This window comes from Rhodnius prolixus, unplaced genomic scaffold (assembly GCF_049639745.1).
Source record: "Rhodnius prolixus isolate KJV_2025 unplaced genomic scaffold, Rpr scaffold_8, whole genome shotgun sequence".
In the NCBI taxonomy this organism is placed as follows: domain Eukaryota; kingdom Metazoa; phylum Arthropoda; class Insecta; order Hemiptera; family Reduviidae; genus Rhodnius; species Rhodnius prolixus.
Window position 1 is genome coordinate 37,976,334 of NW_027411593.1, and position 26,264 is coordinate 38,002,597.

Genomic DNA, 26,264 nt, shown 5'->3' on the forward strand with positions numbered 1-26,264 from the left:
TTTGTCTCTTGAAGCTTTTTAAAAAGAAAAGAAGTATTAGGACGGAAAACTTGCAGTTTTCAATGTCAAATTGAAATATTTGCCACGCTTTCAGACATATCTTCAGTAAACCTCTGGACTGAATTCGCTTTCATTCAGTGAAAACGTTTTAAAATAGAAAAAAAAAGCAATATTGACTACACGATCTAAAAGTTAAAGAGACATTTGGTGCTTTACTATAAATCATAAATTTAAAAATAAGTTCATTCAGACTTAAAATTTGGTATAACTTATTAAAAACTCTACATCGTTGGATGTGAAATTTATAATGGAACTTTTTTTTTCCACCGACCTTCAAACCAGGATCGATCGCTAAAGGTCGATATCGATCACTTTGGCAACCCCCTAACCTAAGACCATATATAAAAAGAAAGGTTAACTACGAGAACACTAGAACCAAAATAGAAAAGATCTTCAAAAGCAGCATCAAGACACCTCGTGCATCACTTTGTGAACTATCCATTCGTTCCAAGCGTAAAACTTTTTAATATTTCATGATTCTAAGATGAGAGAAAAAAAATCACCGACTGTTTTTCGTCACAAACAGGAAACGTGTACGTTAATCATTTCTATAAATTACAATTTGTTTATTCAAAAAAACTATAAAATGTACCTACTTTCCAAAATTTAAAAAAGATGAGTAATTATCAGCAAATGTTTTAGAAGCTTCAATAGAAAATATATAAAGAAATCTTTAAATAATAATGTAAATAGATTTGTACAATTTTGGCAGTGTTTTACTTATCCAAATAACAATCTGAAAAGAATATTTATTGGGTCAGGAAACTGATGAAAACAATGTTGAAAATAAGAATGCACTTACCTGATGGTGACAGCCAGTAGTATAATGATGAGTGCCACCAACACCATGGCGATGAACACGCCGCACAACATGTACATGCCCTCATTTGGAGCGTCTATCAACATAAAACAATAATGTAATCATTAGTTATCAACAACAAAATTATTCTTATATTTTGGAGAGTTTTACTTTTTTTAATATTCATATTTTCAACAGAGAAATTAATAGCATCTATATACTTATTTGTGGATAGCTCAAAACGAATGCTATTAGAATGAGTGTGAATCAAAAGATGGATATAATGAGAAATATTGGATACACAATTCAAGGTTTAGTTCTTAAGGGCTGTGACGTATCTTAACCATATCTGCTTCGTCTTCAGATCCGGTTAAGTACAACTAGTTAAAAGAACAGAAAACTCGAGGTGCGACGTACAAAACAAAGCCCAATCTAGAGTACTAAGGAGTGTTGCATATGTTTTGTGTAAAGGTTATACTCTGATAAGGTTACAATCAGCTGACTGCAATGGTGACCTCCGCCTTCACAATTAAGCTTCGATTTGAATGGTTATATATTAATTTGTGTTCCGTAATTAATTTGAAGTACGTTTTTTGACTTTTCTATCACATTTCTTTTGTTTTTATTATTTTTTTTCTTTGCCTTTAATTTTGGAGTTTTTAGTTTAATTAATTTATAGAACAGCTAGAAAATAAGTTAAAACAAATATAAAACAATATAATCAAAACTCATTAAGAAGGCTTAATCAGGATTAGACCGCCAGTAAAGTATCCTGCGAAGAACCTCATCATTAACTTCGCACAGACAATAAATCTCTCATCTAGCATAACTAAGGGTACGTTCACAACGGAGCTGTGAGCATAGATGGTAGCGGAGATGATAGCAGTGATGCATCAGCGCTTATAGAATAACCTAGTACATTCTTATGTGAGCGTGCACAACGAAGCTGCGACTAGTGACTCATACGCGCTCCTATAAACGAGCATAGATGATAGAATTGAATTTTTCATTTTTCTGCTAGCTGAACTCCAGTATCGGAGCTTCAAAATGGACGTAGAAAAATTAATTAGTGGTGTCTTTACTCATTATTTTTGGTTATTATTTTATTATTTACTTTTAAACAATATTTTGTTTTTTAAATCGTGCTTACATTTATTTCCATGTGTATTTATTTGTTTTTTCTCAATAAAATCATTACTTACCTAAGAGTAATCACTAGTTTTTCTTCTATGGTCATAGGATTTCCATGACAATTTTTCCAAAGTTTTCTTAATTTTGACCTTATTTTTTCTAAAATATAGTCGAATGTGGGTGGACCCATCCTCACATATTCAAAAAAACGATCTGGATAATTTCTAAGTTCCTTATATAAATGGTGAAATTCACCCAAAGTACTTCGTTTTTTATTTATGGGATGTACATGATATTTTCTAAAGCGTTTTTTCTTTAAAATATACCATTTCGTTGCTGCTGAACATAAAAACTTCACTCGGACATGTTGCATGTATCACAGCTCCGTTGTGCACACTAATCAGCGATTATATTTTATTCTATCAGTTATCATCTCTGCTAGCATCTATACTCACAGCTCCGTTGTAAACGTACTCTAAGTACCATAGAACACATCCTTTCGAATCCTTATCAAATTGATAAGGGCGGACGAGTTTCTAGATCTATATCCAGCAAATCAAAGTTCAGAACAAAGATATACAAATTCATGTTCATCCGCTCTATTTGATAAACTAAGAATTCTAGCAAGAACCGTACGCAACAACCAGGTCTCATTTTAGATGAGGTTGTAAGGAAGTAGTCCCAGATTGTCTTTCAGAGCCGTGACCTCTCTTGAGGGTATTCAAGCGTAACAATATGAAGTAAAAGTAAAAGTAATCGCCTATTTTTTCAGGCGGGGCTTAACGTCCAACTACCAAATTAGGTGTCGTGGACGGAGGCGACTAGCAAACATACTTTACTGTAAATTTCTTTTTATTAACCATTAAATATAATACAAGGCCTAAGACCGAGGGAATGGAACCCAGTACCACAATACTTAACAATATGAAGAGCAATTCCTTACGAAAATGCCTGTAGATACAATTATTTGGGCACTCATACGACAAACTATAGCTTACTGTTATGTAAACTCTTTTAAACTTATGGTTTACTGGAGCCCACCGTTAGAACTGGCCACAATACGATCAGCAGTTATACAAAATGAGATTGAAAGCAATCCTAGTTACATATTTTCACAGCCATATTGCCCTAGTTTAATCTAAATATTCCTCATTTTATCAACTTCTCAAGATTTTTATCTACATTAAATTTGGATAATATAGTGGCAATTATGTAAAGTATGACTGTATAAATAATAACAAACCTGCCATACACTAAAACACGTATTATGCAATAAAATTCACAGTTATACATTTAAAAAAAGAAAGAACTGCATAATATAAAACTGGATGGAGATTATTAAGCAATAACTATTTGAAATCTGACGTCATTCACTGGACATATTCTGTAGACAAATTGATTGAATGGAAATTGCAATAACTGTAATTTATTTATGATGATTAAATTGCACTTTAGAACTAGAGAGAGTGAGGGAGATTTTTAATAACAATCTAAAAGGAAGTCCTCCAAACCCGAAGGACTATCCAAAATGAGCACTTCCGCTTCACTGTGAATACAAAGGAAGGAAAGATTGAAAGAATTACTTCCCACGCATCAATATTATTAGATCTATTGTCCGTGATAATAGTTTAAATGATAATATTTAGAGAAATGATATATCATGATGCCCTAATTAGGTAATGACGTACAACAGGTGCTGCTGGTCCTACCTAAATAGTTAATTTCAATATTGATCAAAAAATATTAACCACACCTAAATACAGCAGTAGAAAATATCGGATTAAAGAGATGTATTGCTTTGCATGATGATCATGTACAGGTCTCTAGTTCTTGAATGATTGATCATGTACAGATCCCTAGTTTTTGAATGATTGAACATGCACAGGTCCCTAGTTACTTACGTCTATTAGTACTGACTGTACATCCACAGCACTACGGATACAGTACGGCTTTAATAGGCTTAGGTTTTGTACACACCATTGCAACAATTTTCCAAATATGGTGGCTTAGATCCGGTAGAACCGCCCTGTTGAGTATTTGAGCAGAACAGGTAGCCCCACTTTGGGGCTATACAATATTTATCCATCTATGAGCCCTAGCCGACCATGATTTGGCCTTACCTTCTTTGTACGATCGATAGACTTAGAAAATATTTCTGCTAGGTGTAGCCTAGAAGATAGGACAATGTTTTGTGGCAGTCGTTCTGCCAGTGCGAACAGAAAAGGAACTCTTATATCCAGAATGTGTATCTTTGATTTGGGGTTGGAAAGGAAAAACTGGTGGCATCTTGAGACCAGAGAAGATGATACGAAAAAAAAAACGGCTTAAGAAAACCTGGATCCAGCTCAAAGGAATTCTGCTGTTAGAACGACAAGGAGGCAGCAGTTTTAGCAGCTATAGGGCCAACCCAACCACTTGAAAAACTCGAACATTTAAGAAATACAAGGTTGCCACCTACATCGATATGAGTATTAACAACTGTTGAAAATAACCGTGCGACGATTCCGGACCGGGGTGCCAACTCATATTAATTAGTAGGTTAAAATTAAATGCAACTTTATGAGACTCAGATCATAGTACAGATGGTTTCCGAACGAAATTCGAAGATAATTGAGGCATCCATTTTTTTGGCAACAATCGTACCCATGACCAGTGTTACTTAAAAAACAGAGTGGCCCACATGATGATTGGAACAGAACAAGATCTAGGATAGGGGAGTCCAATTCCTGACAGCATGGAGGCTCATAAAGCGATAACTCTGGGTTACTCCACTATTAAACCATAATTAACCAGCGCCGAAGGCAGCTAAAAGAATCACACCTCCTCTAACACGCCTTCACAAAACTGCCGCATTACTTGAGGGCAGCCATCTCATTTCCGCAATAATAGAAAACGTAGTAAGGCTTCTCATTTAAGGAGAGAAGCTAGAGCTTACTAGAGGCACTGGTTATCCAGCAAGATCTTGCTTTAGAATGGACACCATTTCCTTTTTTTTGTGAAAGAGCTTCTTCCCATATCTTTAGCTAGTGTTACCGCCATTTGCTGCCAACCCAGAACTTGAAAATTAATCACTAGTGGACTTCAAAGAAAGATGATGACTACCACATGGTAAATCACTGACCGCTCGGCTACCAGCCTTATTCCTTAAGAAAAGATTTACATTAAGCCCATCTCGCCAAGGTATATTATAATTATAAAGAAGTTAAAGTTGAAAGCATGAAAATTCAAAGAATTTTAAAAACCGCTACGAACTCCAGCACACGGGAGTCCCGTTACAAACTGACATACAGGAAAAAAGAACCAGCTACAACCACACACAAAATAACAATATAAACACAAGTCAGACATAACAAATGCGACTGTTATACTTTATTCAAGGTCAATACAAACGTATATAGAAAGGCCAAGACAAGAGTTAAGTATGGGGAAAAGAAAGCCGCTAACTGATTTCAACATTCGAGTTAAGCGTATTAATTAAGATTAAAATAACTTTCAAAGAAGAATAAAATTAAAGAATTAACATTATCAATATTTATAAAAATATGATCGATTAGAAGTACAATTAAAAAAATGATACCAGTCGAGCATATACGAGTAAATGCATCTTTTAGTTTCTATCGGAGTGTGTAAACAAATTTTCATGTTCACTACCGCAAATACGAGGGTCGTTTGAAAAGTCCGTGCAAAGTCAGAGAGATAGCACCACTGCCGCGTATCGAGGTTATGTTTAGTTAGTAGCATCTCTTGGAAGAACACACACCAAGTTTCAGCCAGATCGGTCTATTTCTTTGTGTTTGGCATTCGTTTGAATCGGGGAAGTCGAGTGATTTTCAAAAAATGGACGAAAAAGTATTTCGTGTGTTGATTAAACACTACTTTATGAAAGGCAAAACGCCTCAGGAGACTAAAGAGAAGCGTGATAAACATTATGGTGACCTCTGCACCTTCGATTAGAACAGTTTATAAGTGGTTTCAAAATTTTCGGAGTGGCCATATGGGCACAAGTGACGCTGAACGTTCTGGACGCCCTGTTGAGGTTACTACTCCAGAAATCATTGATAAAATCCATGATATGGTGATGGATGACAGAAGAGTGAAGGTGTGTGAGATTGCTAGTGCTGTGGACATCTCGAATGAACGGGTACATAATATTTTGCATCAACATTTGGACATGACAAAGCTATCCGCAAGATGGGTGCCGGGATTGCTCACGCTTGACCAATAACAAAATCGTGTGAAGTGTTGCAAGGACGGTTTGCAGCTGTTCCAGAAGAATCCGCAGGACTTTAAGCATCGTTTCGTCACTGTGGATGAAACATGGATACATCACTACACTCCTGAGACCAAAGAACAATCTAAACAATGGGTTACCAAGGGGGAATCTGCGCCAAAAAAGGCGAAGACCGTTCCTTCGGCCGGAAAGATTATGGCGACTGTCTTTTGGGATTCGCAAGGAATAATCCTCATCGACTATCTGGAAAAGGGTAAAACTATTACAGGTGCATATTATTCATCGTTATTGGACCGTTTGAAAACCGAGCTGCAAGAAAAACGCCCACGATTGGCCCACAAATAAAGTCCTTTTCCATCTCGACAACGCACCAGCTCACACCTCAGCAGTTGTGGTCGCAAAATTAATGGAAATAGGGTTCCAACTCGTTTCACATCCCCCCCTATTCTCCAGACTTGGCTCCCTCGGACTACTATTTGTTCCCCAATATGAAGAAATGGCTGGCGGGAAAAAGATTTTATTCAAACGAGGAGGTGATTGCAGAAACGAATGGCTATTTTTCAGACTTGGACAAATCCTATTATTCGGAAGGGATCAACAAACTAGAGCAGCGTTGGACGAAGTGTATAAGCCTAAAAGGAGACTATGTTGAAAAATAAAAAGGGTTTACCCCAAAAAATTAAGTAGTTTTTATTTTTGCACGGACTTTTCAAACGACCCTCGTAAATTCCAGATCAAGCAATATCTTGTCCATTAAATCACAAAATGGTTGATAAATTTAAATATATTAAAGACCTTGCATTAAAAACATTCCACAAATAGGCACGATTTTCGAAAGATTTGAAAATTATAATTTTTTTTTTGTTTTTTTAACAATTTTTAAGTTAATTTTAAAAATTAAAATGAATAGATTAATTAATTAAAGGAAAAACCAAATCGTCATGGAGATAAACTTCTTGTTTATATTAGGGGGTTCAATAACTAGGAAATACCCCATAAACTTCCAACAATTCCATATCATTTGCAGGAAACCAGATTGGCAAGTACACGCACATACATAAATTCAGATAAAGATTTGTTTGTTATTGCTAGATATACGAGGTGTGTTCAAAAAGTAACGGGAATTTTTAAATTTCGCGGGTTTGGAGAGTCTGATTGTAAAATTTTTTTTTTTATTATGTTGGTACACATGCCCCTGAAGTACGATAAAATTTTCAGTAATATTCATTGTTTACTTCTTAAGTGGCAGCCGTTAAGGTTAGACGTGTTTTTCGAGCTTGGCGATTTTTGTTTGTTAAAAAAAATGGATCAAAGAATTTGTATTAAATTTTGCGTAAAAAATGAAATAAAGTGTAATAAAGTGTGTGAAATGTTAATAAAGGCATATGGTGAGTCTGCTATGAGTAAAACAAGGATTTACGAGTGGTATAAGCGTTTCCAAGATGGCCACGAAAACGTTGAAGATGACGAACGACCTGGACGTCCAAGCACATCAACAACCGATGAAAACGTGAAAAAAGTGAAAGAAATGGTTATGAACGATCGCCGAATCACAATCAGAGAAGTCGCTGATGATGTTGCCATATCAATTGGCTCATGCCATGAAATTTTTTCGGATGTTTTGGGTATGAAACGTGTGGCAGCAAAATTTGTTCCAAAATTGTTGAATTTCGAACAAAAACAGCGGAGAATGGAAGTTGCTCAAGAGTCACTCAATGAAGTCGACAACGATGCGGATCTACTGAAACGTGTTATAACAGGTGACGAAACATGGGTTTACGGATATGATGTCGAAACTAAGGATCAATCGTCCCAGTGGAGGCATTCTGGATCGCCAAGACCGAAAAAGGTTCGACAAGTGCGGTGGAATGTGAAGGTTATGCTCACTGTGTTCTTCGATTTTAATGGCATAGTGCATCATGAATTCTTGCCACAAGGTCAAACAATCAATAAGGAGTACTACCTACAAGTTCAACGCCGTTTGCGTGAAGCAATCCGAAAAAACGCCCGGATTTGTGGCAAAACAATTCATGGATTTTGCACCACGATAATGCACCTGTTCACACTTCATTGCTTGTTCGTGAATTTTTGGCCAAAAACAAAACTTTAACGATGCCCCAGCCTCCATATTCGCCAGACATGGCTCCATGTGACTTTTTTCTATTTCCAAACATAAAGAGAACATTAAAAGGGTGTCGTTTTACAAGCGTAGATGACATTAAAAGCGAATCGCTGAAAGAGCTGAAAGCTATCACAAAGATCGAGTTTCAGAAGTGTTTCGAGGATTGGAAAAAGCGCTGGCACAAGTGTATTGTATGCGAAGGGGACTACTTTGAAGGCGACAATATTAATGTAGATGAATAAATAAATATTTTTTTCAAAAAACGAAAATTCCCATTACTTTTTGAACACACCTCGTATAAATATATATATATTGTTCCCTTGTTAGAACAAAAATTTTGGTTCAAAATAGTAGTTTATAAACAAACAAATTGAATTAAGCAATTATTTAAAAAGATCTTTTTTTGCCAGAAAACATGGCCGATAGCCAACAAAGTTGTTTGAAGAAGGATTAACAAATCTTATTAAATTCATTAAAAAAGAAGTTACTGGTCCAAAGGACATGTAAGAGGGATAATGAGAGTGTGTGGAGGGGAGAACCCTATTTCAGGAGAGAGGGAGTGAGACAGCGATATTAATGATTAGACTCAACTATCAGAAAATGTGTGCCAAATACTATTATACTTTTAGAATATTGTCCTTAAATTTTGTTAATAGCATTTCTAAATGGGCTAAATTTAATACATTTAGCATTATATAAATAAATAACCTCCCTAATACTATTGGCTAGTCTAGTGTTACCACTACTATGTCTATTACTAGACAATCTCACTCTCTCATACAGTCTATCCAACCTTCCCTTATCCACTCACATTACCATTACGACACTTCCGGTTCATTTTCACCCCAAAATTAACTACAACACTTCTCCATTATATTGAATTATTAATAAAATCAAGGACAAAAACAAATATTTAATAAATAATAAACTTTGCGATCAATGAATGAGAATGATAAATACGATATACGTATAGCAAGTGCGGTCACTGCTGATATTCTCTACCTTATCAGACCAATCATGTTTCTATATTTACCATTTTGATTAGATTTGCCTATACATATCGCAGATAGTAAAACGTTCTTAATTAATTAATTTTATTTTTATTGCTTCTATTTATAAAACTGATTGATCTAACTAATCTTGGTTATTTTTACCAATTCTATTGTTACTGTATTGCTCCACCTGAACGGAAGTTTGTCTTAAGATTGTTATTAATGTACATCTTTCCAGGATAATGCGATTAAGGAGATTTTAGGAAGTCGGGTAGGTTTGTTGGGTGGCTCTGTAAAGTACTATTTCAGTTTCTTATTTACCATTTATATTAGGCATTAATTTTTCAAGGTAGACATTTTTTTAGATCATTCTAAAGACTTTAATTTAGGTTCCATATTTTAAGAGTTAAGATTAGAAAGGGGAACGGAACCCATGCCTTACGGCACCGCAGCCACAAGAGGCTTATTGTGCCTTCCCCCTTTTGAGTCTAGTAGATGAAACCTCAGCAGCTTTTTGCGTGGTACGAGTGCAATCAGATGTATTCCCTGAGTTTGGAACGAGTAAAGGACTTAGGCAAGGAGATGCTCTCGCGTGTCTCCTTTTCAACTTTGCTCTAGAAAAAGTTATAAGAGATTCCCAAATTCAGACCACGGGCACTATTTGCAACAAAACCGTCCAATTGCTGGCCTACGCGGATGACCTGGATATTATAGCACGGTCTCTCCCTGCAATGAAGAATGCCTTCCTTGCCCTGAAAAATGCCTCATCCGCTATGGGCCTAGAGGTAAATGAACAAAAAACGAAATATCTATACGTTGGGGGTGGTGGAGGCCCCGGGGGAGAAAGTATCCAGATAGGAGCATCCTCTTTCAAAAGAGTGAATGAGTTCATCTACCTTGGTTCTCAAGTCAATTCCTCCAATGAAATTAATCAAGAAATAAAACGGAGAATCATGACTGCCAATAGATGCTATTTCGGCCTGGTAAAATTTTTTAAAAGCTGTCTAGTATCTAGAAAGTCGAAGTTCAGGCTGTACAAAACATTAATCCGCCCAGTTCTCACGTACGCATCCCAAACATGGACCCTTCCAAAAGCAAGTGAGCGCAACCTTCTTGCCTTCGAAAGGAAAATTCTTAGAAGAATCCTTGGACCCGTGAGGGAGGAGGGCAGATGAAGAATAAGAAAGAACCAGGAGGTATATGAGCTGTTTGGGGAAGCGGATGTTGGGCGGATAATAAAACTTAGTAGGCTTAGCTGGGCGGGGCATGTAGCCCGAATGGGAGAGGCAGTCCCCATCCCAAAAATATTGAACGGAGAGATGGGCCAGAGCAGGAAGGTTGGTAGACCCAAATTAAGATGGCAAGATGGAGTAGCCAACGATGCAAGAAGCCTACTGGGGGTTTCTAATTGGAGAGCGGCAGCACAAAACCGTCACGTATAAATTAACCGACTTTCATAAATTAATAGAGGAGGCCAGGACCCACTAAGGGTTGTTGAGCCAGGGAGATAGATAGATAGATAGATGAAACCTACCCTACTAAAGAGGTTGAGGACTTTCCCTACCAGTTCCTTCTGCGCTATAATCTCCCTTGGCCTCGAAAGTTCCAAAGATATCGTAGCGCAGTCGAATAACAAGTGAGAGGCCGTTTCCTCCTCTTCCTTGACACAATCTGTACAACAGTTCCGAGCTGATAAGCTCTATCTTATGCAGGTGCTTCCTGAACCTGCCGTGCCCTGCGATTAGGCCTTTGGTTCTTTGATTACACAGTAAGAAGCATCACCCAGTTCTTTTCATGTTCTCTCCAGATCCAATCTCTGAGAGCCACACGAACTGCAACCTTGGTGAAACATCCAGGACTGGTTCTGGGCCAATGAAAGGAGTGTTAGCTCCATTCCTGGCCAGTTGATAAGCTATTTCATTTCCCTTTTTTAAGAGTGACTTCCGGTATAAAGTACTCGATGTTATGGAGATTTGTGAGTTTATAAAAATTAGTTCACAAAGAATTCAACCTAACAAGCAAAACAAAATTACAAAGTATTTTTAAAAAAAGAAAAAATCCCTATACTTCCGGCAAAACCTAAATTGCAAAAATTCAACAGATCGCAAAACACTTTCTCTCTTTAGTAGAGGCGAGAGAAAAATTAAAAGAAAAAAATAAATAACTGAATAACCTGAGAAAGTAACAGTACATAATAGAAGAAGTGGTTCGAAGCTACGAAGTCACCACAAACTTATAAAATAGATAATGGATGAACAATATATTAACAGACAATTTATGGATCTATTTATAAAAATAGTAAAGTATAAAAAACGTACAAGTTTGTGCCCCTTCCCCATTCCACGTGATGAAATCACGCGATCAGATGTTCTAAATTATTAGCTAGTAAAATGAACCACGAGAACACTATAAATCTTCTAATAAAGTTAACTCTGAAAGAAATAAGATAAAATTAATGTCATTTAATAATAAATTCCCGAAAACATAATTTGAGTAAGCAACTACAGGAGAACGCTGTGATTTAATATTCACTTATTTATTACAGGAAAGAAGTGTTAATAACATTTCTTTCTAAAGTCCTAAGGAGTGTGTTTATTGGCTGTAGTTAAATAAGACTGTCTGGCAAAGTGTAGAGAGAGTCAAGCTCTGTGAAATGGCTGGGGAAATCCAATCTCTTTATTTTTAAGAATTATCACAGGCGTGTGGTAAAAGTTTTGAAAATAAGCGGTACCTAATAAAAATATAACCTGTTTTGAGATTTTATGTAATTTCAACATGATTTCATCAAGAGATTACAGTTTGATTATTTGTCTCAAATTATTGATTGTTAATTCTAATGCAGATTCTATCAGTACTTTAAGTGACGACACCAGCGAAGCTCATTAAAGCTTTAGTAATATTATCAAAGATTCCCCAGGGATAATTCTCTTCAACAAGAACATCTTCAGCTGCTGGGCTACAGTGGAAGCCAGAAATAGATTCAGAAAATAGGATAGCTCAGCAATTTACCTTCCCTGGTTAATTAACTGCACAGTTACTCCTGACGGCCAATCATTCAAATTGAACTATACTTATCCACGCAACTACCAGAACAAACATATGCATGCAATGCGATTGCATTTATTGAATTTTTTTTTGTTTTTGTCTTTTTTTTTGGCATTGACTTCCGCCATACAGCCAGCATCGTCTAGGTGCTTATCACTAGAATATCACTCACTCTCCATTCTTACTTATAAATACATTCGCTTCACACATTCATCCCTCTACTATATACAACTATTTACATACAAACTAATGGATGGATCAGTACTCTATATTCCTGCCATCCTTATAGCTTAACCGAAATTAAAATCACCGTAATCCTTCTCTAATCATTTTCTTCCATTCATTATAATAGGCTACAACTTTTAAATACATTCATATTTCTAAGCTAGCTCTGCTATTTCTAAATATTTTTTGGACCAATTCTATTATTTTTGCGGAGTTTTTAGGAAGGCACCCCTCTATAGTACAGTTCCTAACTATAGACCTTGTTGCCCATAATATATTCATTCAGTACTGAAATAATCACAAATGACATGAAAACTAGAAAGTTCTCTATCAGCGATAAATTTAATAAATCATAGTAAAAAATCCATAAAAAGACAGTAATAATAGAAAGATTTAGAGACTTCGAACTATATCTAGTATTAATAAGGACGATATAAATAGATGAACAACATTATCTATATCTCTAGTTGAACAGAAACTATTATTACAATTAGAGAATGAACTAAAAGAAATAAAAAGATATCTCAATTAAAAAATAGATACATCTATCAAGACAGTACTGATGTAAACTTAATTGGGTATGGTTATTATTAAGAGAATTGTTTCTTCGATTGATTTACCATTGACAAATGACGTCATTCCAATCACTGTCTGACCTATGATTTCTAGAGTCGCTTAAATATTCTCCATCGTATAGATAATAATGCTAAAAATTGCTATTCTCTTGCTATCTATTCAGCGGATGAACATGTTTTCTTTTTTGTAATTTAGTACCCGGAAATAGCTACAATAACTTTCCAACATTTATAGGAACTCAATTTCCTCAAAGAAAACAAAGGGAAAAGTGGTTATCAGTTACATCTTCCAAGAAGCTTAGAAATCTTACCAGCCAAAACACTAAGACAGTGTTAAATGAACGCAAACATGCATACAACAAAGTTTGGTTCTTTAAAAGTAAACATAAGAAAGTACTAAAAGAACTTTAACAAAGAGGAACTATAAAAAAAAAAGTCGGTGTGGAAAGAAAGAATATTTAGTGGATGGTCTACTTAAGAATGTCGACATGACCATTTAGTAAGATTAGTGTGCGACGATAATGCATTTCTTCATGAGAGGGGAAATGTATTATGAAATAATTTTAATGAGTTTTAAAGTGCATTAAGAAAGAGGCGTGAAGTACAAAGTTACAGCTGTATCCGGAGAAGACGAAAAGCCTTCATATTTGTTCTGATCAGTATTACAGGTTAGGGAAAACAGAAGTATTTGTCGCCCTAAAACCCGAGGCGATGGCAAACGAACAAGAAGAGCATCATATAGAGATTAACTAATGGTTAGAAAGCCAGCAGGTGGTCCTCTAAGTATCTAGGGCTCTATTAAAAACCTATTCAGAATAAAGAGCGACAACTGCGGAAAAAGACTAGAGGATGAACTTTCTTAGGAAAAGAAAGAGATCAAGATCGCTTTGAAGACTGTATTCATACCGATCTTAGGACTATAACGGTGAAGAACTAAAAGGTGTTCCAAGTTCTGGAAATGCGCTACTTGAGAAAATAAGTCATGGAATGAATGCAACAAAAGAATTTGAAATGTAAAGACTGGGGCGAAGGTCGTAAACAATAGGCCAAGAACGATGTTTAACCACGTTTTAAGAATGAAGGAGTGAACATTGGCAAGAAGTTATATTGAACCAAGATTATAAATTCTAAGAAAAGAGGAAACCATTTTGTAAAACTTGGGTACAGGAATTACCACCAGAGTGGAATTACACAACTTTTTCAAGAGTTAGTGAGAAGAAAAAAATACCTATTCATCTTCAGACGAATAGCTTAAGGCTGAACAGTTCAGGATCTTCGCTTGGAAAAGGTTAATGGTAGAGTAGTTTTGGTTATTTCCTACGAAAGGTTATGGTTATGGTATGTTCGGACAACTAAGAATCTTTCTGGACTTGATTTTTATCCTATACATCGTTTGTTTGTGTTTGGGATAGCTATGTACGCTTGGAAAAGCTTGGCGAAGAAAGAAGTTGCTCCTGCCCCACAGAGAAGTAACAATAGAATTGCAAAAGCTCTGGAGAGAGAAAAAACAAATACTTGCTTAGCCTCGACACTATAAAAGCCTAGGATTAAGAATTATGTTGGATTATAATTATTCTAACCTAGGAATTGAGAAAAGAAATCAAAAGTATGCGGATCAGCGTAGGCGAGCCAATAACAGTTTGAGAAGTGTGCCATCAGTAATAGATCATAAAACTAAAAATAAATGTTCTTTAAATTTATAGATGCGTTTACTTCCAGTAATAAAAAGAAGTTATTGCAGTTATCTTAGGCATGGCTAGTCTAATTCTGGCATGATATTCATGAAGCCAAAACATTGGACGTTACTCTTTTAATGTAAATATACAAAATTAAAACCGAAATATACATTCCCACTATAAGGTAAGTCACCCAAAATGTTCTTTTTTTAAAAAAAGTACAATAATTTAAACTTATTTGAAGATGTTTAAAACAGCGATCTTTACGACAAACTAGCTACTGTATCAACCTTAATTTATGAATTGTATGCAGCTCACATAAGCTGGGATTAAGCTTAAAACCAAATAATTGCCCGCATTGTGATTCTAACTGATTGGTAGATGGATACGTGCAAATATAATTGGTTTATGCGAATCTCACAGGCAAATACTAGCTCAACCCAGTACATTAATAATCTCACAAATAAGATCTAAAAAGCAATCGATATTATAAGGCAGCCTCAGCAGATACTTTAAGATCGCAGTGGAACTTTAAAAGCCAAGTTCTCCTATGCCTTAACCTAGTTATCAGCATGATGAGCTTTCAACATTTGTTAAACGGAACAGAAAATCAAGGTCTATGGAAATCAATTCATTGATGAAACGATTACGGAAAATATAAAAAAAAAATAAATATTTTAAAGAAAAAATTGACCTACAACTTCAATATTAAAGCATCAGGAACGTCGGAGGAATCTCTTGCAATCATGAAAGGCACGCTTTGCTTAGGGCAGTTTTTCACTACGTTTCAGATTATATATGCTCAACGATTCTTTAAAATAATGAACATATTCATTTAAAACGTCATAATATGTAGAAGCAACAATTAGCAACCATCTACTTGGAAAGCCCTATACCTCAGTAAAATAATGTCTAATAAAAATCGAATTATAATCAGGAAAAGAAGTATAAAAAGGAGAGATGTAAAAACAGCACTTTCCTTACCTAGCAAGAGAATGTAAAAAAATCTATAAATCAATGAAAATAATGCATTAAAACAATAAGCAGTCGCCATTGCCGATTACATTAGAAACTATTAACGCATAAAGATTTTACAGATTCTACCATGAATTAAACAATAGATATGACGTAGTCTGTAAAAATGTAAAATTGTAAATATGCATCCAGCTGTTAAAACATAATAAAACTGAAATAAGAATGACTAACGACATTGAAAAACCTAGTATGTAAAGAAAATTTTACTTGATTATTGATTTATAACAAAATATTTCAAGAACTTATTTACAAAACTTATTCGAGATCATTCCTGAATGATTTAGTTTTTTGATTGTAAGTTTTCTCGATGAAAGATATTCATTATTTAATTATATCAGTGAAAAGCCTATTTAAAAAAATGGATTTAGCCTAATAAAACTTAATGTTAATTCTATAATTCAAGTTAGAAACACTTACCAATTAATAGTACATTTTATCTAAAATGCCAATAGCAAATTTATTACCAGATCGTTTCAATAATATCGTTAGCAATTGAGAAGCAATTCTACTGTGGTAATATACATCAAAACAATGAATAGTCACAATAAAATTGAATTTAAATACGGATCCACAATGACTTTGGAAGTATCACGGCCATCTTGTAATCAAAAACTTGATAGCCTCTTTGTCAGTGTTGCCAACTATTGGAAGCAAGTGTACTTATAAAAGTCTTGTAGGTTAGGTTTGGAATAAAAGGAAACCTCAACAGTAAACAATCAACATGTGCTCAAGTACCAGATAGAATTAAATCAGATATAGTGAATAAGTGAGTACTGAAAGATAGTTGTTTTGCATCAACTAATCTCGGAGATTTATTAAAATCTGAAACTGGACATAATAAAATAATACAAGCTTGGTACATATTATAAATATCTTTAATGAGGTAGGTACAATCCAGTCAAATTACTAGTATTCCTGATGAAAAGTGAGTCTTCAAGTTTTTTTTCCTAAAGTGCAATTTAAAAAATAGGTCAGGACTATATGGCCGCTTGCAAATCGTGTATTACGTTGAACTTAGTGTTCAATTATTGTAAGTACGCAAACCCAAGCAGTTGCAAACAAGCATTTTTCCAAGTACCAGTATATCCGCCCAGTGTATTCTGTGACCATTAGTGATTTAAACATGTTTTCGGTTAAGTTTGTGGATTGAACGCCTGCATAGATGCCAAGATTACTGAAGTAGATGTCTTTCATCTGCTTGCATTTATTTACAGATAGTTTAAAACTAAAATATTACGTACAATATTACACGGTAACATTCAAAAATGGTTTTAAAATTGAAGCTTTGCTTGAAGTTCAATTTTTTTATTATTTCAGGTCAAAGTAAAAGGGCATGTTGGGAGTTAGAAAGCAAATATGAAGAAGCAAATGAACAAGAAAATTTGTTATAAATACAGAGAACATAATGAGAAAATCGGTTAACGGCAATTCTTCAGTTCAGAGCTATTCAAAAGATGCTGCGCTCATAAATAAGATTCGAACTAAGTTCCATAAAAATAAATCTCCAAAGAGGACACTTAGAAAGGTAAGTTAAAGTTATTTTTCTTTACTTTCAACCTTATTAATTATGCCTACGTTGAGTTGATGCACATTTCATACAATACATGCTGCTTCATTTTCTCTTTAAAACACCTTCCATAGGACCCACAATATTCCTGGATCAGACAAACCGTTTTAACTGCCCTTCCAAGAAATTCAATGACAGATGAAAGACAGCCCCTGAAGAAATTGTTTAACATTAACTAGAATCTTTTGGACCTCCTGAAGAACGAATAGTAGAGTTAAGTAAAAAGTCTAATGCAATGTGTGCCTCTGAATAACTGGATTTTATGAATCAATATTTTGAACGAAATGTTGACTTTTATTCCCATAATTTCAGGTAGATATGCTTTTATTTAATTTAATTTTTCGGGGGGCCATTTTTTTATTTCTGTCTCATAGAAATAACTTGCCCAAATCGACACCAATAACATTAAAATAGTAAAAAAAAGCACCTGTAATAATTATCTACTTTTATTTTTTACTTCTAAATGGAAGTATCATGAATTAAATAAATTTAAGGCGACTGTTCTTTCTTTGAGGGACTCATCTATTATTGGCATGTTAAAACACTAATAACATACTTCACTTTAACAGGGGAAGCAATGGAAAGGAGCACGTCAACAGAAAATTTGAAGATCTGTACGTTTAATGATATCAAATAAATCAATAGAATAAATCAGTCTCATACATAGATCAAATAAAAAGATCACTAAATTTATTAATGTGTAGACTAAAATGAAATTTATTGTCCGATCGTAGTATTTTCTATTTTTGTATCGAACTAAACGTATTTAAGTATTTTATTTAAACATCATGTTAAACTAAACTTGATTAAAATCTTAATATTTTTTTTTTTGCCCACAGTTCTTGAAGAATTATTGATCCGAAACCAAATTCAACAAGAAAATTTTAGCATTTCATTTAGAGATAGTTAAGTACGCAAAACTGAGGTTAAATCGATGTTGAGGACATGTTATGTATAAATCAGCGTGTGTCCAATTGAGGTTAAAAGCAATATTGAATGTTAATTGATAAATGGCAGACGATAATAACTCTTCCAAACAAGATAATATTTTGGAATATTTTTTTTTTATATAAACTCAAACCTAGTACGAGGGATGTTTATTAATTAAATTTAAAATTAAAAAGCTAATTGTTATTGCTAATTGCAATTGAGGAACATTATATTTTCTACCATTCTAATTGGTAATTAAAAGAGGTGATTTCCTGAACGAGATTGCATCATAAAGTTACAATAACTTTTTTTTCTGTTTTAGTTAATCGAGATAATTGACCCTCTTTGTAATGAACTGGTATAGTTCATGAAGAAAACCTTGAGGAGAACCATGGATCATGGGCTCATGCAATTTAGAAAGATCATAAATAAATAATCTCAGTTCGATAAGTTCCTCGACTATGCCTAAAACTATTTCAAATATTCAATTATATTTGAAATGTAATATAATCCAAGTTGTGACAGAGAAAATCGTCACCCTGACGGCGATTGGTCTTTCCCAAAAACAGTGCGTAAATACATTTTTAAGAGGTTTAACATTGTGGACTGAAAAATTGAGGAGAAAATTAAGTTTGTGCTAATGGATTTACTGAGGGTTCATGAGGTACGAGTATATCCCTATTCGGTCCTAAACCCACCTAAATTTCAACAACACCTTTCAGAGGTTTCTTAGACGCAGAATAAGTTAAATACAAGTAGAAATATAACCTTCATCTGTCTTTCACATCACATATACATTGATTCAGTGAAGTACCTAAGTCTTTGTAGACAAATACTTGTACCTAGAACCCACTTATAAGGCTAAAAAGAAAACGCAAGTAAAAAACGTTACTTCTTACACAAGAAACTATTGGATAAGCGCTCGACACACACATTAAGCACCACAAAGTACTGTACTATTCTACTGTCTAAACTCCTAAATCCAACTTAGACTTACAGACTCCATTTATGGGGATCATACGAAACATAACAATTTGCTCTGATCTCCAGAGCCCATTCATGTGTGACTTAATCTCTGAACCGATCATCGCAAATTCCACTCACTTCTCGCACTAACATTCCACAACATCAACAATAAAGTGGTGTAGTGTTTGGCTAATGTCCACTGAATTAGTGTGGAGTGAGTGTCAACCACTAGGTGATTTCTCCCGCGTCAGACTGTTCATATCTTTTTGGCCAGCGGAGCAGCAGTTATAAATTTTCTTATAAACAAAAAAATAAAATAAAACAAAAGCCCTAATGATGGAGCTACTTGAAGAGCAAATTATAACAAATGTAGAAAATTTGGAAAATAAAAGGAAATGACTTTGTCTTCTCCCTGTTTTTAATCATCATAATCTCTTTTGTCATTTAACAACCCCAAATCCAGTTTTTAAGAAAAAATTTGCGCTTTAGCTTCAATGTCCGAATGAAAAAGTATAAGAACGAGGTTTTTTTCCCAAACACCGAGACCTAACATCTACGAGAGGTCCTCCTATAGCAGCAGTTAATTGGACAAGGTGAGTATCCCAAACGGAGTACATCAACTGCTCTCAGTTAAGGAATCACGGTTGTAAAAGCACATCATCATAAAAAAAGTTATTAAGGCCATACTTCAAGTAGAAGAAAAAAAATAAATAAATCCTATAATTCAAAAAAAAAACTTTTCGACTATTACCATATTTAAAATGTAAATATATGTATGGGCTTAGTTAATATTTATAAAGTAAAAATGGGTCAAGACGGAGCCAAAGAGAAGTGACAGACGTCTGTAAACATTGAGGACGCCTGGAAAAATTTCTAAATAAATAAAGCGCCGATGAGTAAAGAGGGCCCATCTAGTTAGCACTGTTACATACTCATCATTCCCCACAGTATTATATTTTAACATATCTGGTTAAAACAGAAAATAAACTAAAGGTGAAAGCCTTGTTACAATAGATATATTACAGCGTAATAACATTATTTCACTAATTACAATATACTTGAAGAACATAGCCTACTCTATGTTCTAAGTTAATATTATAATTCCAATATACGATTATTTAAATAAATATTTTAGAAAAAGTTATCTATTTAAGTAGAAAGCTCTAAGGGATTCATTTAATTCAATTTAGTTGCACTATAGAGCTTAGATGTTGTGACTGGGTACCTGAAATGTTTAGATGAAGATCAAGGAGCGACCAAATAACTAGAGCCATTCAAATCTGATGTCTACTTTTAGTTCAATTACCTCTAAATAGTGCTTCGATAAACACTTTCGGATCGGAGGAGCCTATTTTACCGATTCTTTACAGTACGTTAACTGCTCCAGGATGGAACTTTAATAACCGGGTAAACAGCCAACCAGCTAAGTCCAACTTAAAACTGACAAGGAGCTGCTTGGACATTCTGACAAGAAACAGGGCCTAACTAAAATTAAGATTGTTTGGAAACTGAACTGAGAATTCAGGGAAAAGATAGCGAGGCAGGGACCCTCTTAAGACAATGGAACTTTCACTGCACCTATCCTTTGAAAGCATTGCAAGAGTGCAGCAATCAAATCGTATGGACAAAGATTTCTAATATGTGGGAGGTAACTCTAGATAGAAACAGCTAAAATGTTTATTTAAAAAATTAGTATTCAGCTAAATTTACTAAAGAATTATACCAAAAAAAGGCAGAACTTCTTACTTGGCAACTACTGCCTTAAGAATCATATAGCAGCAAAGATACCTCTACACAAGATTTGAAAGAAAGAAGAGGAAACAGCCACTGAGAAATCATGTAATAATCATTTCATGTAAAAGTGGTAAAATCAGATTGTTTTTACTTTGTTCCCACAGAAAAATAAGTTACTGAGTAGACTGACTACCTAATATTCATCTAATTACATCAAAAATATTTTTTTTTAAAAATACCGCCTGGTAAAGTTTCATTTAAAGTTGTTAAAATCATCTGATGATGATCTGTGGGACAGAATAAAAGATTAACTATAGATGCTCTTAGTTGTAACTCTCTCCTAATTCCACTCCATCTAATGTAAAAAATAAATAAATAAATAAAATCTAGTAATAAGCAAAATTTCAAACGAATCCTCTAAAACAATGTATGCCCATAATACTTAAGTCTGTCATCCGCCTAAAATCTGTCTCTCCATACTCCTATCCAATCGCAACAATCATTCTCAAGGTTCTATCCCTGATCCCATCATAAGCATGAATCCTCTCCCTAAATCTCCTCACAAATTAATCTTACCCTGACGTATACAAAGCCACGTCATCATGAAGAATCGACACCATCACCAACAGACTTACTTTAGCATCACTTAATGAAATGCAAAATAGATTGGATAAAGGCTTATAATCAGACAGAACTACTAGGTTATTTGAAATCATGGATATGACCGGAGGGATATGTAGTTCAGTTTTACCAGCGCATCTCCTGAAAATATCCTTACATTTTTTGAAGATTTTTCTCATAAACTACGTCACAACGTAGTTTTTTCTTCGATCCTGAAATCTGATTAATATAAAAATCAATGGATTTTGAAAAGATTTTGGAAGTGATGATTCTTAGTGAACTGCTATTTTCACAGTAATGTAAGTTACCACCTTTTTATTTTATGTAGGCAAATTAGGTAAATAATTAAAATTTAAAGAAACTTATAACAAGGCCAAGACATGGAAACACCGCATGTGGAAGCAAATGAAAGGAAACATCAAAATGAACCATGCGAAGACTATCGCCGTACTCTTAAACTAAACGTAGACGCTTTCTCATCATACAAGTTAGACATAACAATACTCTGATCCTGTATTCTAAACCACGTCAAGTATCTCAGCTCAACTTTGAACTACAAACTCACCTGAATTCTCTGGTAAAAAACTGACTACAACGCTCGAGACTCGAAGATGACTATACCGAACGAACTCCTCCTCTACAAAGCAGATATTAGCCTGTTGTTACTCTACGCCTTGAAGCCTGGTCCTGTAGTTGTAACACCAAGTAACTCCAGACAATGTAGAACCAATGTCTCAAAATTTGCAACAGACGCTCTACGACATAATAGAATCAACTCACACCAGTAGACGGTATCCATAATCCTCGTACACTCCCTTTATCCAAAAATCATCTGCAGAAACTCTTTTTCCACTCTAGATTGTCATCCTAACCCACTCTGCAAATATCATCACGGACATAACCACCTATGATCATTCCATTCCCTACAGACAAAAGAATTAAACACATCCTACTCCATATTTCTCCTCTAGCTGCAGGTTTTTTCCATCCTTTTCTCTGCATTCTCTATTCTTACCATCCTAAGCGTACCGTTGAAATTGTTCATTGGTACTTTATGTTTGCTATTAATTGTACAAATCTACAATGAAGTTTGTTTATCTTATCTATTGAAACCAATACTAACACAGAAATGAAATTAGAAAATTATGCATTATTATAATTACCAATGTAGAATAAAAGATAATACGTGTGCATTACTGATAAGATAAAAAGAAGATGACTGACCCGTTGAAAGAAATAGATAACACATTTATCTCTCTAATCAGTCGTGAAATTATTTACCAGTATAACAATTTCACCATTATGATACAGGGAACATGAACGTGCTTTTCATGACACAAAAAAAAGCCTGCCAACAACGCCTATCCGAGTTCCAAAGTACATGACCTCTTCACATTCGTGAGATAACTCGAGATTATGTAAACACAGAATTAGTTCACGAACTAGTTAATGGGGGGGGAATATACACATACATCTGGCGAGTAACGCTCATGCGATATTTCCATGTCTTGTCCTTGTTATAAGTTTCTTCAAATTTTAATTATTTACCTAATTTGCCTACATAAAAATAAAATGACATTATTATGAAAATAGCAGTTCACATGGAATCATCTCTTCCAAAATCTTTTCAAAATCCATTGATTTTTTACATTAATCAGATTTCAGGATCGAAGAAAATAGTTGTGACGTAGTTTACGAGAAAATCTTCGAAAAATGTAAGGATATTTTCTGAAGATGCGCTGGTTAAACTGAACTACATATCCCTCCGGTCATATCCATGATTTCAAATAACCTAGTAGTCCTCCTGTCTGATTAAAAGCCTCTATCCATTATGCATTACGTTCAGAAGGAAGATGTGTATTATACATTGTAGTGGGAGCGATCTCTTTGTGCTCCCCGAATAGATTTAAAATTAATTTTCAAGAAAAATGTTGCAAATAAGTTTTTTTTAAATCTTTTATAAATTGCAACTTAGTCAACTGGGTCTTTGCCCTTAAAATTACTGAAGGAATAATTTAAATTTTAATGTTATTATCTTTAAAGAATAATCCATGATTTGTGTCGACTGTTTACAAATGTTGTGAAATGTGGCGGTAATAGAAACTCAAGAGTTGCTGATGTATTCCAAAATTATTCTCTCGTATTGGGAGAACTGTGCACAAGTTAAAATTAAGCGTTAGCGTCTATAATAGATTCCTAATTGCAAAGACATTTTGGGTCTAGGTCAAGATTGATTCTATTTATACGTGGTTAAATTTTAGTCTGAAGACACAGTTTGCTTAAGAATTCTGAACTCCATAAATTTCTTTTGTTCTACTAAGAACTTATACTTACTGTATTCCATATGATTAACAGGCCTGTTATGTTATTAAAATCTTAAGGAACTGTTGTATAGATGGTAAGGTAAGGTCAGGTTGATCGCCTCTTTCGCTTGATTGCAACAGAACAACAAAACAGGCCTTTCGAGACACTCTCAATAGAATAGTTCTTCTTTCGTTTTAAGGTACATATTTTGACCAGCAACATGCTACTAAATCCAGGATGTTACCTAACCTCATCTCCAAGTTCCTAGTTCCTGCACACTGTTCACTTCCAATTCACACAGATCATTCGAGGGAGAGGCCTTCGCAGCATAGATTTTTAATAATTTTGCTAACCATAAGTAATCGGAAGTAAAAAAAAAAAAAACAAACAAACAAAAATGGAATTTGATACAGCCAGAATTCAAGGTGGAAAGTGAATCACTAAAATCTTATTATCCAGCCACTGACCATCATGCTCAATGAATCTTCAAATTATGAACACAAATTGCTAGCAAACAATCATTTAACGGACATATTATTTGCGTAATTCTTATTAAGAATAATTAATTTTTCCTTTCATTAACTAAATTACTACTTTCCTTTTACACTACTTGATCTTTTATAATTGGTAATTTTTGATTTCCTTTTTACTGAAAAACTCTTGGGAACGGGCTTTCACTTTAAATGGTGACTCCCATCGACATACAAAACAAAATGAAGGGGAAGTAATTCTAGTTATCTATACAATTCTAGTGTATCGTTATATACTCGCTATGGGATCCACATTATTATGGAAAATTAGTTTCATACACAATTGTACAAATTTAAGAAGTACAGCTTTCTTTTAAACTATTTTAATGATCATATCTCCGAGCATAGAAGGATTTCTGTAGAAGTCACAATGGGGAATGAAGATTTTCCAGTCGGAAATGGAAAATACAAGATGGTTTGGTAAGTAAATTAGAAACAGAAAATTAAAAATAGCATGAAAAACATTAAAGCGCGAGTTCACAAAAAAGAATTGCATGCAAAGCAATGATGAACTATTTTTAAAATATGTTCAAATAACGAGAATAAGTAAATAACTTACTCGAAGAGCCAGAAATAAGATAATGGGATGGAAACTCCGCCAACAACGTATGGATATGTTAGGAGGATAGAATAGAAATAGGGTGTAGAGTCGGTATTGGAGAGATACGCTTCAAATTTGTTGGAGGACGATATCAAATAGAAGATCGTAACAAACTTTTTCTCATCTACATTCACTAGAAATTCTTTCTTCCTATTTTGACTTATTTGATTTATGTCCAGTGGACTGAAGAAGACCCAAGTTCGCTTCCAACTAGCTAATAGATTTCCTCTGGCTGAAACGTTACGACAAAAGAATGAAACCCAAGGATGCAAATGACAAACCCAACTTTTCAACCCAGAACTGCACCAAAAAAAAAAAAGCAACTTTAATGTGGGCCTGTTAGCTACTAAACCAACTTAAAGGAAAAATCGTTGGAATAACTTAGTAAAATTGCATTTTCCACTAACGAATGCTAAGTTGAAAGCTTATCAAGTTGTGGTAGTGGCTAAGAGCCCAAAAAAAAGTGAGAAACACATCAACATAAACCTAAGTTTTTGGACATACGTACAAGAAGAAATAATGTAAAATACTGCGTTAATTGTGAAACTTAACGGCTCTAAACATGATTTCGACAGCCTTTTAAAACTGCAAAATCCGTTCGCCTATCATTTTGAGCAGCGAATTTTTTTTACAACTTACCAAATAAAACCTGGAATTCCCATAATGTGTTCTCTTTCGTTGTAAATATTGCCAAAACAATAATGAAACAAACTATGTTATCTATTACGCCAATGCTAAAACAGACAATAGGTAAACTATCAAATAAAATTTTGATTAACTGCTTCCATATTTCAACAATTTACTACTAATTTTGTATCCAAAATAAGTTAATTCACAACAAAAGAACGCAATCCTTCATAAATAAATCTGCAAACTTTAAACAAAAGTAAATAAACAAGTAATCACTAAAAAGAAAACCTTAACAGAAACATAATTCCAAACGGTATATCTTGATGCTCCAAAGCTAGTCCACAATTACTTAAACTCCTTATTAATAAACATATTAGCCTTTAACATTAAACAAAAGTAGAGGCTATATTATCTTTTAACCCAAACCAATTCCCTGTCCTAGTCTTCATTCCAACTAATTTCATCAAGAGTTTGAGAACATTTTTGTAAT

At 34.4% G+C, this 26,264-nt stretch overlaps 1 protein-coding gene and 1 long non-coding RNA gene across 8 annotated transcripts in view; one reads left to right on the forward strand and one right to left on the reverse strand.

Moving 5' to 3' along the window:
• Positions 1-26,264, reverse strand: part of LOC141451422 (uncharacterized) — a 395,982-nt gene that overhangs the window by 102,635 nt on the left and 267,083 nt on the right. For all 5 annotated transcript variants that reach the window (XM_074122794.1, XM_074122795.1, XM_074122793.1 and 2 more), the window contains one exon: positions 863-956. In XM_074122794.1, the coding sequence (XP_073978895.1) occupies positions 863-956 (94 nt within the window). The remainder of the gene's footprint in view (positions 1-862; positions 957-26,264) is intronic.
• Positions 16,559-19,794, forward strand: LOC141451425 (uncharacterized). Of its 3 annotated transcripts, XR_012456769.1 has the most exons (6): positions 16,559-16,774; positions 17,209-17,416; positions 17,533-17,770; positions 18,028-18,072; positions 18,298-18,437; positions 18,711-19,794. It is a non-coding gene; the product is annotated as an uncharacterized lncRNA (long non-coding RNA). The 3 variants fall into 3 exon arrangements; XR_012456767.1 differs by lacking the exon at positions 18,711-19,794 and having other exon boundaries at positions 18,298-18,704; XR_012456768.1 differs by lacking the exons at positions 18,298-18,437; positions 18,711-19,794 and having other exon boundaries at positions 16,560-16,774; positions 18,028-18,296.